Here is a 12,410-nt window from a genome sequence, read left to right as displayed (position 1 = left end):
ATTGAGGGAGAAAAAGATTGAGAGAAAGAGAAGGGGGTGGGCAGAGGGAGAGAGGGACAGAGATAGAGAAAGAGAGAAAGAGATATGAAGGGAGAAAAAGAGATATCGAAAGAAGAACTGCGCGCGCGTCTGTAATTTCTTTTGGCGGATCATTTTTTAAGCTCCTTTGGGACGAATAGTTAGAAGGGGAAAGGGCGACGAATGCGGAGAGGTGGGCAATCGGTCGCTTGCTCTCCCTGGGGAAAACGCCGAAGTCGAAGTTGCCGGAAGGATAGTATTATTTAAATTGGATTTCACGATTCCGCGCGACTTCGATCTACTGTCCGCGCTCGAACTTCGTCACTTTTTCGTTCCCACGAGTTTACGCGCCGCTTATTAAAATCCCTCATGGCCGGGGGGATGAAGCCGATTCCAGAAGAGACATTTGGGAAAGTGCAGCCACCGCCGCGGCACCTTAAAGTTTGCTCTTTATCCGAAACTTTGTGTCGCGAGGAGTCTAAAAGATGTCAAAAAGACGTCATAATCTTTTAGCATTTCTTAAGATGTCTTTTACATATTTTTGCGTTTATTTGAACTTAGACAGAAGAGTTTAATCCTTTTAGATCCCAGTGTCTGTTTATTAGCAAAACTTGTTAGTTGATTTGATAACAAAACTGTTGATCAATAATTTTTAATAAAAACTTAAATACCCATGCATTAGAAAATTGAAAGTAGGCTTCAAAGAGCTTGTGGTGCTCTCATCAATCTGATTGAGTGTATTGAAACGCAAGAGCTGCAAAAATATTTCCTGTGGAATGTCGTCTATTTCAGTCAAATAAAATCGAGAATTTTGTTTTTTAGATGCAGCTGCAAAGATATGAATGGCATCATTGAAGGATCGGGATATTAAAACATTGCGGATTTCTTGTTAAACCATTCAATAAATACTATGCGGCATGAATAATTCCGGTATAGTCAGTCTTTATCTATGCCTTCAGCATAATTAATTCCGTACCAATCCATTAAACGGAACGAATTTTGCCGAACTGATCGTGCACCTGGCACAAGTACTCGAACAATTCCTTTTCCACGCTGTGTTCATGTGTTAGACAAAGTGGAAATTATAAAATACCGCGCGTCGTTCAACATTTTCCGGTTATTTCAAGTAAAACTTTATTATCTATTTTTCCGCGTTTAAATAGTTTTCACACAATTGATTACGTTTATCGAGTAAAATGTCGAAATGCATTTTTTGATATTATTTTTGTAATCAAGTAGTAATTGAATTAAAAACTTATAAAGATTTAAAACCCATCGTCGTATGTGTTACACAAGATTTTAAATAATTATTTTAATTTTCTTTTTCTTATATGTAGCGTAAAATATTTTCAATTGCCAATAATATATTAAATATTAATGATGATCAACGAAATTATCATCTACTTTCTCTTTTTTTTCTACCATCTCTTATATAAAAGTTTAAAGAAATTCCTAAAAATTCAAGTTATACTTTTTATATAAAAAAATAACTTGTGAAATATTCTTAATAAATTAAAAATGTATACATATTGCACGGGATAAGTGTCAAACAAAATATAAATATAGATAATTCATAAATATCTCACAAGCCTCTAATTAAATTAAAATCGATAGAAAATCGATAAATAAAAAATAAATATTTATTGACATTATTAATGCAGAATACATTCTGCATGTTCTTTCAATGTTCTTTGTAACAAATATGTATTTACAGATTAATTTCATAGTAGTGAATTCTATAGCAGTGCACCATTAGCAAAATTGTTTACATTGTTATATTTTATCTCAGATATTGTAACATTTAATTATACTGACAGTATAAGTATTTAATTAAAACAAATCAGAAACTAGAGAAAAAAAGTGCAAAAATAAAACATCGAGAAAAAAGAATAACAAAAAATTTTTTAAATAAAGATGTAATCTTTTTTAAGCAAGATAAGCAGTGTTTGCCGCACAAATCTTGTAATTATGAAATATTGGATAATTCTAAAAAATGATAGAGAATATCCTCTTATAAAAGATTTTCTTGCAAAAACAAAATCACTTTCAATAAACGATTTAATAAATCACTTGATGCGAAGACATGTGTCATAAATATCATCGTGGCTTTCATGATATAACAAATGGAGTCAGATGAATACTGGTTCAACTTTAATATTAATCATATCGATGATCGATGGATATCTCGCATGATGTATCTGTCTCTTTACGATTGATCGTTCATTTTAGAAATATTCCGGCTATGTCAACTATGTAGTTTCATAAAGTATAAGATTTGACAAACGCGTATTTTGATTATTTTACTTATGGATTAAATCGAAAATCCGTCGATATATTATATAGAATATTTCACAAAACCTTCATCAATCTCTTAAGCATATTCTCTAACAGAAAAAGAATTCTGTTGTTCACAAAGTTTTAAAACTTGCAATATTAAATATTTCAGTAATCAAACGTTAGTTTAAGCAAAATTGGCTTAAAATTATTCAAAGAATAAACTTTAATTATTATCTACTTGTAATATTCTCGAGCACTTAATTTAATAAAGTCTTCGAATTTTCAATAATAATAAATTCTATAATTATCGTAAGCAATTCAAATGTTTAAATAAATGTTTTTTAATAGCACCCAAACACATATTTTTCAAATATAAAATATATTTGACAAAATTATTTAAAATAAAAAACATACATTTATATGTCAAAGTTAGTCAAACTCGATACTGATCATGCTATGTATAAAGAATGAAAAATATTCCAATCGTTAAAACCAATAGCGCCCAACAAGGGAAAAGTTATTTTTATACCACAGTACGATGATTGGTTTTTCTGAGTGTCTCTCGTTCGCGATATCTTCGTTCTCTTTGAAATTAAGCGTTTAAATACGCTTCGTATTAAAACATAGCACGCCACAATTGTTTCGCGAATACTTCTTTGACCGTGTTCGCTGTATGTATATGTATATTTTGATTAAATTTTATGTGTCTGTTTAATTGCAAGGAGAAATTCTTCTTCTGGTGATATTTTTCTCACAATATCAATAATAGACTAAAAAATTATTTCGAAGCTAATAAATTTAAAACTAATAAAGTTAAAAAGCCGATTTATAGTATTTCATTAAAAACTATCTTTTTATGAAACATTCTAGACCTTCTATGTTTTTACAAACACAGTTGTTTTTAAGCACAAAAATACATTTTCCCATTTGTTAAAAAATTCAATAATAATTCATAAAACAATTAAAGATTAAACATGTTCTTAAATTCAATGATGACGTTACACGGAACTTAATGGATTCTTGTTATTAATTTCCACGTAATTTACGATAACTTCCGTTTGTTGATTTTTCAACCCCTAAATTTCTTTGCCTGCGCGATAAATAAGCTTAGAAGAAATATGTTTGCTTTCTTTATTCGCCCTTGTTTGCGTGCTCCTTAATAAGAGCCATTTCGCGCGTCTCAGGACTTCGTGCTCGCAGTCGCAGCTTATTTAGCCAGCTGTAAAAACAGATCACATTTCCGCGCTAAAACTAACTTGCGCAAAAGCTGATTCACGTTGCGCAAAGTAACTATCACTAGATTTGTCTTCTGATTCCACTCTTCAAGTCAACAACAGGAGACAAATCCTATTTTGTCATTAACTTAAATAAATAAGATTTTTGGATATAGCTATAAATTAGCAAATGCTAACTAGTTAATTAGCTATCATATTTATTTATATAAATAAAATAAATAAAGGAAGAAATACTTGATGCTTATTAAAACCACCTCATAATAATTAACACGTTAATTTTTTTGTAAATATTTTTGAATTCACTTACAAGTATTATATTTAACAGTAATTCTCTCTCTCTTAATCCGTGATATTCACAATATGCGGAATATTCCGCTCTCACGAAACTCTTCGACTATTCTCTGTTACTTGGTCGTCTTGTTTAATTTTGGGATATAATGGATTAAAACTCCGTTCATCGTGGTGAAACACGTGTTACCTGTTCATCCTTGGACATTCAATTCATATGGGACGCTAACAAGCGTATCAAAAGCTCAGAAGTGTTAATATTTCTCTAAGATATTATTCAAATTATGGATAAAAGTTTAATATTGCGGATAAATGTCTCGAAAATATCGCGTGATTCACTGTGCGCTCATTGAAAACACTGTGCTCTTTCAAGAAATCCTTCAACAATTGACTCTTTCCCTTGTTCCATATTTAATCTCGAGACATAAAACTGTGTCTGCTGCGTCGTAGTATTTTACAATATGTTGAGTTCGTTACACAAGATGATAGGCGCGCGGGAGAATCGAAGAGAACGGACGGAAGGTCGACGAGTTTCGGTATATATTTTAGCAAAAGGGCGGAAAGGACCGTGTGAGGCGAGTCACCACGGGAAAGTAATTTCATCCCCACACACGAAGCGGATACGCACGGGCACTGGGACCGTGCCGCGGCACATAATGAAACGGCACTGCACGGTGCATTCAAATTTCCGAAAGTTCATTCCGCACGTTGCTCTACGACTCATTGCAGTTGCAACGAGGCCAGATTGCGTGATACGCGAACCTCGCGGACGTCTTTTTTTTCCCTTTAATCTATTTTATTAGTTTTCCGTTTCCATCGTCGGCAATACCATATGCTGTCCGATTTATGCGTGTCACATAATAAAAAGAAAAGAAATATATACACGTATAGGCTTACATAACGCACGAAGTTTGCAAGAAATCTTTTTTAAATAGATAAATAATCGCCATATTCACGTCGAGTAATATTTGAGTTTGCGAAGATATTTTATGAAACAAAGATAAAAAGTAGAGAAGTGGAATCTACTACCATGTCCCCTTCGGATTGTAATTTAGATTGGCAACTTAATTAATTATTGAAGTGTTGATAGCGTTTGAAATATTGAAGTAATTGCAAATCAAAGGATTTATTCCTAATTTCAACGAATTAATATGTAAAATTTACATGTAAAGCGTATCGTAAGAAATAGAACAATGAGAAATATATTGTACAATTTATAAAAATTATAATAAAATTTAAATATACGACAAAATATTAAGAAAATATTATCTTTAATAATGTAATATCGATTCTTCGTTTACCTATACGTGCTATTTATAAAATAAAAATTAACGCATTTTAAGAATTTATAAGTATATTTTGATAGATAGCAAAAAAATACAAAACATATATACGTTTTGTAGAATACCTTAACAAATTACACTAATAATTATATCACATACGCATATATTACAAAGTTATTAAAAAAGAATGGGATCTAAATAGATCCTCCTCAGAATTCCAAGTCACACTTTTCTAGTTTATATTCGAGAATCGCCGCATTATTTCTTGATCGATTCGGCCACAAATCGACAATCGACATAAAAATGAAGATCCATCGTAAAACGATGAAATGTGCGGACGATTCCCTATCGAACTAAACACAATTGATGCGCGCGATTGACCTTAAACCACGGAAGCGATATTTTTTCATTAAGGCTTTCACGGCCTTTTCCCTCTGACATTTCGAAAAAATATTTCGCTGCAGTCGCAGTCGCTGTAACTTCGCTATAGAACGACGTATTATATAAGTCATATCGACGCGCGCTCATTTATTAACGAAAAGGGCAAGATCGATAGACGTAGAAAAAAACCGATACCGCAGGATTGCAAATTACGATCGCGATGACAGACGATAAGGAGGATTTTGATTTGAGTAACGAAGAGATGTGTAATAACGTCAATCTATCCGGGTTTGTTCTGTCCTACTTCGTTTCTGGAGGGGGCGGCTTTTGTTCACTCTTGCTTGCCGATTTTCCTCCGAGATCGGATCAGATTACCAGCCACGCTGAGGCGCTTTATCCCGAGAAATGCGGGTTTCCATTGCACCGAATCGGCGACGTAACGGGATTGGGGGTAACGACGAGCGATGCAATACTGGGGCTTCGTATGCTCTTAGCTCTTACCCACGTTTTGTCCTCTTTCTTTGTCCCTCATTCCGCGCGTTCGCCCCATCTGTTCTTTTCTTGATTTAACATACAATCCGACTGGCCTCTTTCGTCTCTCTTTGGCGCGGAACAATTTCATGCCCGAAGGAGATTCTCTTGCGGCATGGGGTCGCGAGAAGGGATGCAAGCAAACGATCCTTCAATTTATCCTCTTTTCAGGTCAAGACATTTTAGTTTACACGCGCGACACGCTTTGCACGAGTGCGACCCGAGTGCGAATTCTGCTCGGATTAATTAAGCTTGTACGAAGTGCACCGTAGATGAAGCGATGAATATTTCAAGTTGGTATTCCAACAGGTAGTGGCTAATGCTGAAGTAGAAAGTTTCGCATAGTGTACCCTTGTCTTTTATGACGATTAAGTCGTTATTAAATTTTTAAAGATATTAAGCTTGTCGGTTAAATTTATTACATTAAGGGCCGGTTGTGTGTGTTCCAACCTGTTGGTAATCTAACTAATAGTTAAATCATATGTCTATCTTTGTTTAATGTAAAGGATAAACAAAGACATAATATATATGATTTAACTATTAGTTAGTTTACCAAAAGGTTGGAACAACCGGCCCTAATTTATATAAAATAATAAAATTTATATAAAGTTATAAAATGATCAAATAATAAAATGAAATAAATAAAATTTATATGAAACAATAATAAATTAAATTACCCATTCTAAAATTTCTATAGAATACTTTAATAATTTATATATTAAATGTTTATTATATAAACTGCTATAGTTCTCTTTTATCGAAATTAAAGAATTTCAATACAATTATCAAAACTTAATATGGATATTTATAAATTTAATTGATTAGAAAAATCAAACTTCTAACCAAAACACTAAATATAATCTGATTGGTTGTTTTATTAAAATATATATTGGAAAGAGTTACGCGGTTATTTACAGTTCATGTATTTCTCTTCATCCGTTAAAATATAACAATTATATATATATGTATAATAAGGCTTCAAAGAGTTTGCCCTAAATCGTTAATAAACACAAATATTACTGGATTAAAATTGTTTAAACATTTCTTGCTGAAAATATCACACAATTGCTAAAGCGTTATCGCTATCAAAATAAAATTTTAACTATAGGCTGACTTAAACTCACCCGTAACGATGACGTTGATTTTTTTAACCAGCGGCGGATGCGTGGCGACTTGGCACTGATACAACGCCGAGTCGCGCGGGTTCGCGTACAATATCTGCAATCTCCAATTGCTGGGATATCTGGGAATCAGACGAGAAAGGACAAAATGGTAGAAAATGGTTGGACTGTAAGATTCGGCTGAAAAGTAAAATAAGCCACAAAGAGTTTCCTGTCGCCACTGACACATTTGCAATATACTAACAATTTACGATATAGTAACTGGGATGTGAATAGAGGAAAATTGACATTTTATTTCCTAATAAAGGTCCCTAATAATACGCTCTATTTGAATGGACGAAGGGTAATGTTACGGCGCGAAACCTCACGTTACATCGTGGTCGATTCTGATTTTTATAGCACATAAAACGGTTGATTTAATCCTGGTGAAAGAAGACGAGAGAGAGAGCAAGGTTCCTCCATCCTCGCTAACGGCAACGTCCCGAGCTCATCCCGACGATAGTAAAAATCAACTGAGATGATAATTCGACGCTGACGAGCGATTACGCGGTTGGCTGCCTAGACTGCCGCGAATAATAACGAATTATGGTAATAACGTTGACAATTTCGTCGCTGAATTTGCACAATCGCGCTGTAATATCATGAACTCCTACTTTAAAGATAATAAAATTATACGACAAGATGTTCTAGCCTTGGCTATTTCTTTGTAAAATCGGCGTAGCTAAATAAAGGAGGTTTATTACGACTTACCGGAAATTAAGACTGATTCTTTGGTCGTTGCTATACGGCGTTCTGCCTACTGTCAACAGACGAAAGAAGTCCTTATTATGCTGTAACCAGGTTACCTGCAAACAGGAAAAAAAACAAAATTATTGTTATCAGAGTAAGTCTTTTCATTAAATCGTGACGCATTATATTTAATTTTATTGTTATTCTTCTCTTCAAAATTAAGTATCACACAATACTTTTTATGCAATTTTCTTATGCAATATTACTCAAAAATATTCATATTCTTCAAGCAAGTACTATAATCTTCGAGACAATGAAATACAACGGAAATATATCTCGAGAGATTGCGTTTGAAATTAATAATTCCTTTTGCTCTTAGATTTCCAAAAAAGGCAGCGAGCAATTTCTGCGGAGCTTCGTGTATGTCGGCAATAAATGCAGACAATTTACGCGGAGCTCCGTATTCGCCTAGAGAAGTGTTGATTTAAGGCTCGTCTACACGATATGATTATTAGATAGTACTTTTAAAAAAAATAAACGATATCAAACTCGTAATGATTAGCTTCTTTATGAAAGAGATCGAGCAACTGTGACAATTTAATTATTTCGAGTTTACTTTAAAGATATTTGCATAAAAAGAACTTTTTTTTATTGCTTCTTTTGTCTTTTAATTTTACGCAAAACTTTTTATTGAGTTCCAGCTAATTTTCATTTGATTACTGTCGAATATTCAATAGTTCGATACGTCCATGTTTCTGAAGTTTTTAAAAACAATATCGCAACTTATCTAATTAATTTGTAGACAGAGATAAAGATTTTGAAGTTGATTATAACTGATTTTGTAATCGATGTAGCAAAATTAAAAATTTCATAGAGTGCAACAAAGCCTTTATGCAATCTATAGCGACGTTTCCGTTGTGTCCTCTTTCCGCTTTCAAAGCTTTCTCTCGAGATTCGACCTCATTCTATACGTGCCAACCGACGTAATAACGGGATATCACGGGACAAGTTATCACGGTTTGTCATCGCGGATAAAAGTGTGTCTCGCGAAAACTTAACGTCCGCGACGGAAACATTAACCGTCCGAGGGATTTCGTAGACGCGCCGAATTATGTTATGGAGAACCTCTCGCCGAAGGAAACGGGGAAAATAATTTCTGGGCGAGCCGCGGACGGGCCCTTATGCGTGTCGCCCAAATTAAATTTTGCGTGTCGCCGGAGAAGTTATGCCATTGAATTCAAAAGAATCGCTTCGGTAGTTCTTATTTAACATGATGAAATTAATAAAGGGTCAACTTTTGTTTAAGAGAGGATGGCGTGACGCAAAGAAGAGGAAACACGCAAAAAGACCTTTAACTAATTGGACTTTTATTAAATTTAAATATTAAAAGTCTGCTTAACGTACCTCAAAATTTAGTAGATGCAGTGAATATCTATTTTAATTTCGTTATATTTTCTGATTAAATGACAGATTAAGTGACAGTTGAATAAAAACTTTACCTTAATTTTTATTTGAAACGTTTAAATTAATCTCACACATACGTGTGTTTCATATAATGGATATAATTCCGTTTCTCCTGTCATAAAAATATCAAGTTAGATCAAAAATCAGAAAAGATATTTTAATTAAATCTTATTTAAAAATATCTTAATCAAAAAAAGATATCTTAATTGAATCTTAATTTGGAACTCATGACGTTTTTTAGCTTGCCATCCTCACCTTTCACCTTTCGAGACAAAGTAGGTATTTTTGAATCCGAGATATCATTCAGTATAGTTACAATGCGTTTCTTGTAATAATGCCTGTATTATATAGGAATTACTCTACTTAAAGTCATAATTACAAGTAAACATTTAACGCAAACAAATATTTCCTCAAGTAACCATTCGTCGCGACGCCTTAAGTAGCCGTTTTACCGAAAGGAGACGACTTGGCGAACGGCACGGGCGATATCTCATAATTAAGTTCCCTTCGAGTTGTTTGCTATTCGCGGAGCGCGCGGCGCGCGCACACCACACGCACATAACGCGCTATATTTCTCGTACAGCTATATACTTACCTAGGCGACATCCACGCGACACGCATACACGCCTCTTATCGGGTCGCACTCGTTTTCGTTCCTTGGCATACTACCGCAATCGGTTTCGCATTACGTATTCTGCGGAATATGAATCCCGCGGGAATCTCGAGCGCGCCGCGTGTCTCGGAACTTCAAGCCGCCCGAGCGCGACGAGGAGCAAATGGACATAGAAATCACGGGGAGAAATGGACAGGGAGGTACCGAGAGCAGGCACTGATTGAAATGCGAAAACTTTCGTAACGACAAGACAGACGGGAGCGCGTACGCGCGGCGGACACTAACAAACGATGTTTGCAATTATAATTTGCGCCTCCGCTTACTCGCCGCAGCATCTTTCCCGTACCCTCGGCTTTACCTTCTCGATCGTTACGCTTTCCCCTCGATTCGCATTATTTGAAAGAGAAAAATGTGCGGTCTTTCTGATTAGACTAACAAAGTTCGCGCAATTTCTTTTACCTTGATCTTATAGGTCAATTATTTCCTTAAATTTGACAAGATAAAAAAAATTTACTGCAAGTTGTAACATATAATAGTGGAAACTTTTAAAGTGAGATAAGAGAATTAAAGAGATTCGTATAAGTAAATAAATGGATAATTAACTAAAAACTCTCGATATTGAAATTAACAAGTAACAGGAAAAAAGTGAGCTTTAAGAATTAAACGCAGTTAGCTGTACGTGATTTAATGTTATGTAAAATTTAATTTAACAATTCAATACAAAGTTATAAATCGTACGTTTCGGTTCTTCTTTAAGCCTTCTTTAGCAATGATAACAGATACATTAAATAATCTCACCAATATAAATAATCTCTCCAATTAGCGTTAGGTGAACATATCAAGATTAAATGGATAAAGACATTGCAGTGTAATTGTCACAAGAAAATACTGGTAAAATTATTTACTAAAACTGAAAGTATACTGAGTGTAACCATAACCAAACCATAACTGAGAGTAAGATTAACGAGACTAACGGCGGATGAAGCGACTCACCTTTTTATCTCCTAGCATGCCGATTTTGCAGTCCAGCAAAACGGTACTGCCGATTCTCGCGGTGACGTTTATCTCTCGATCGCCGTCCTCGAAATACGGGCCGAATTTTCCAATAGCGCTATCGCTGGGCAGGACGAACTTTCTCTCCAACAACGTTCTGTGAGTGGTGATTTGAAACTGATGATCACGACCGCGTTCCGTTTCGAGCGTCCTGATCGACGGTTTAATCTCGTAGAAGGCCTTCGTCGACTTGCCGGTCAGCAGCAAGTTATTCGCCGGTCTAGACTGATTTTTCCTGGTCTCGCCGAGCTTCCTCGTTTCATTCGTATGGCCGACGCTAGTCTTCTCCTGTTGTCGGCTGTCCTGATAGTCCTCCTCTTTCTCGTCCGGCGGCGGTACTTGGAACGAGATCGCCCTGATATCTTGCACGTTTCTCTGCTCGCCGTATCTCGCTTCCGTAATATCTTCCACCTTCTCCACCGATATCATCGTCGGCCAGTCGTCCTTCGACTTTTCTATCGTCGAGTCGTTCGTCCCTCGAACGTCTTCGTGGTCCAGCCTCTTTGCCAGGGCCTCTTTCGCCTGTCCCGAGTCCTCGATCCTCTTCGAGGCGAATATCATCTGATCGTCTACGTATCTCTTCGACGCGTTGTCGAAATGAGGATCTGCGGTAACAAGCGAGGGCAAATCCTTCGTTGAGGTCGGGTACTCAACCGTGAGAGCGGAAATGACTTCCTCGAGGGCTGTTGTGTCGTTGCCGCGAGACCAGCCAGCGAGACCAATTTCGACAGTGCGATTCTTCGCGATTCTCTCGTCGAAGCGTTGATCTTCGTCATCGAGATGATTGATGCCACGCTCAATGGCGCCGTTCTCCGCTTCTGCGGGAAGGAAACAAACATGCCGTGTTAACGATAAGTAAGTTAAGTCGGAACACCGGATGTATGCACACAGTGGGCGGGGGAATGTAAGGGTGAACACAGGTTCGCCGATCGTGTCGAGGGTGAATCGACATGCCGACGAGGCGGAGCGTTTGCTTCGCCGAGATTTATGACTTGGAACGAGGGGATAGAATGATCTCCGGTTGGGTGAGGATTTAAATGCGGACGTAAGAAGTACGACCGGGAGTTTTATGGGTTTTTCAAGAGCTCTCGGAGGAGAGCCAATAAATGGCCAATCAAAATCTCAGATCTAAAAATGTTATAAAAATGAGGCGGCGCACACGAATCGTTTGCTTCGAGAGTGACATAAGTACAAACTCGGGAATGCTGCTAAAGTCGATTACATTCTGTATTCAATTAATATATATATATATCTCTTTAACGAAGACATACGTTTTTAGCAATAAGAATTTAGAGAGATTATATAATTCGTACAATCTTCCCAATTCGGAAATCCGTTTCGGGAACTACCAACATAGAACAAAGGCTGAAAATCTGCGCGCGACATCCTGTTCACTTTGAAATATTCCGCGCGATAC

At 36.0% G+C, this 12,410-nt stretch overlaps 1 protein-coding gene across 4 annotated transcripts in view; it reads right to left on the bottom strand.

Annotated features, from left to right (window-relative positions):
• The window catches only part of LOC139810169 (uncharacterized), a 239,675-nt gene that overhangs the window by 35,283 nt on the left and 191,982 nt on the right, over nucleotides 1–12,410 (bottom strand). For all 4 annotated transcript variants that reach the window (XM_071773490.1, XM_071773493.1, XM_071773494.1 and 1 more), the window contains 3 exons: nucleotides 10,934–11,811; nucleotides 7,885–7,979; nucleotides 7,138–7,256 (listed from right to left, as the gene is read on the bottom strand). In XM_071773490.1, coding sequence (XP_071629591.1) covers nucleotides 7,138–7,256; nucleotides 7,885–7,979; nucleotides 10,934–11,811 — 1,092 coding nt within the window. The remainder of the gene's footprint in view (nucleotides 1–7,137; nucleotides 7,257–7,884; nucleotides 7,980–10,933; nucleotides 11,812–12,410) is intronic.

This window comes from Temnothorax longispinosus, chromosome 3, assembly GCF_030848805.1.
Source record: "Temnothorax longispinosus isolate EJ_2023e chromosome 3, Tlon_JGU_v1, whole genome shotgun sequence".
Taxonomy (NCBI): Eukaryota; Metazoa; Arthropoda; class Insecta; order Hymenoptera; family Formicidae; genus Temnothorax; species Temnothorax longispinosus.
Note: the sequence above shows the minus strand (reverse complement) of the source record. Positions and strands in the feature narration are given on the sequence as shown.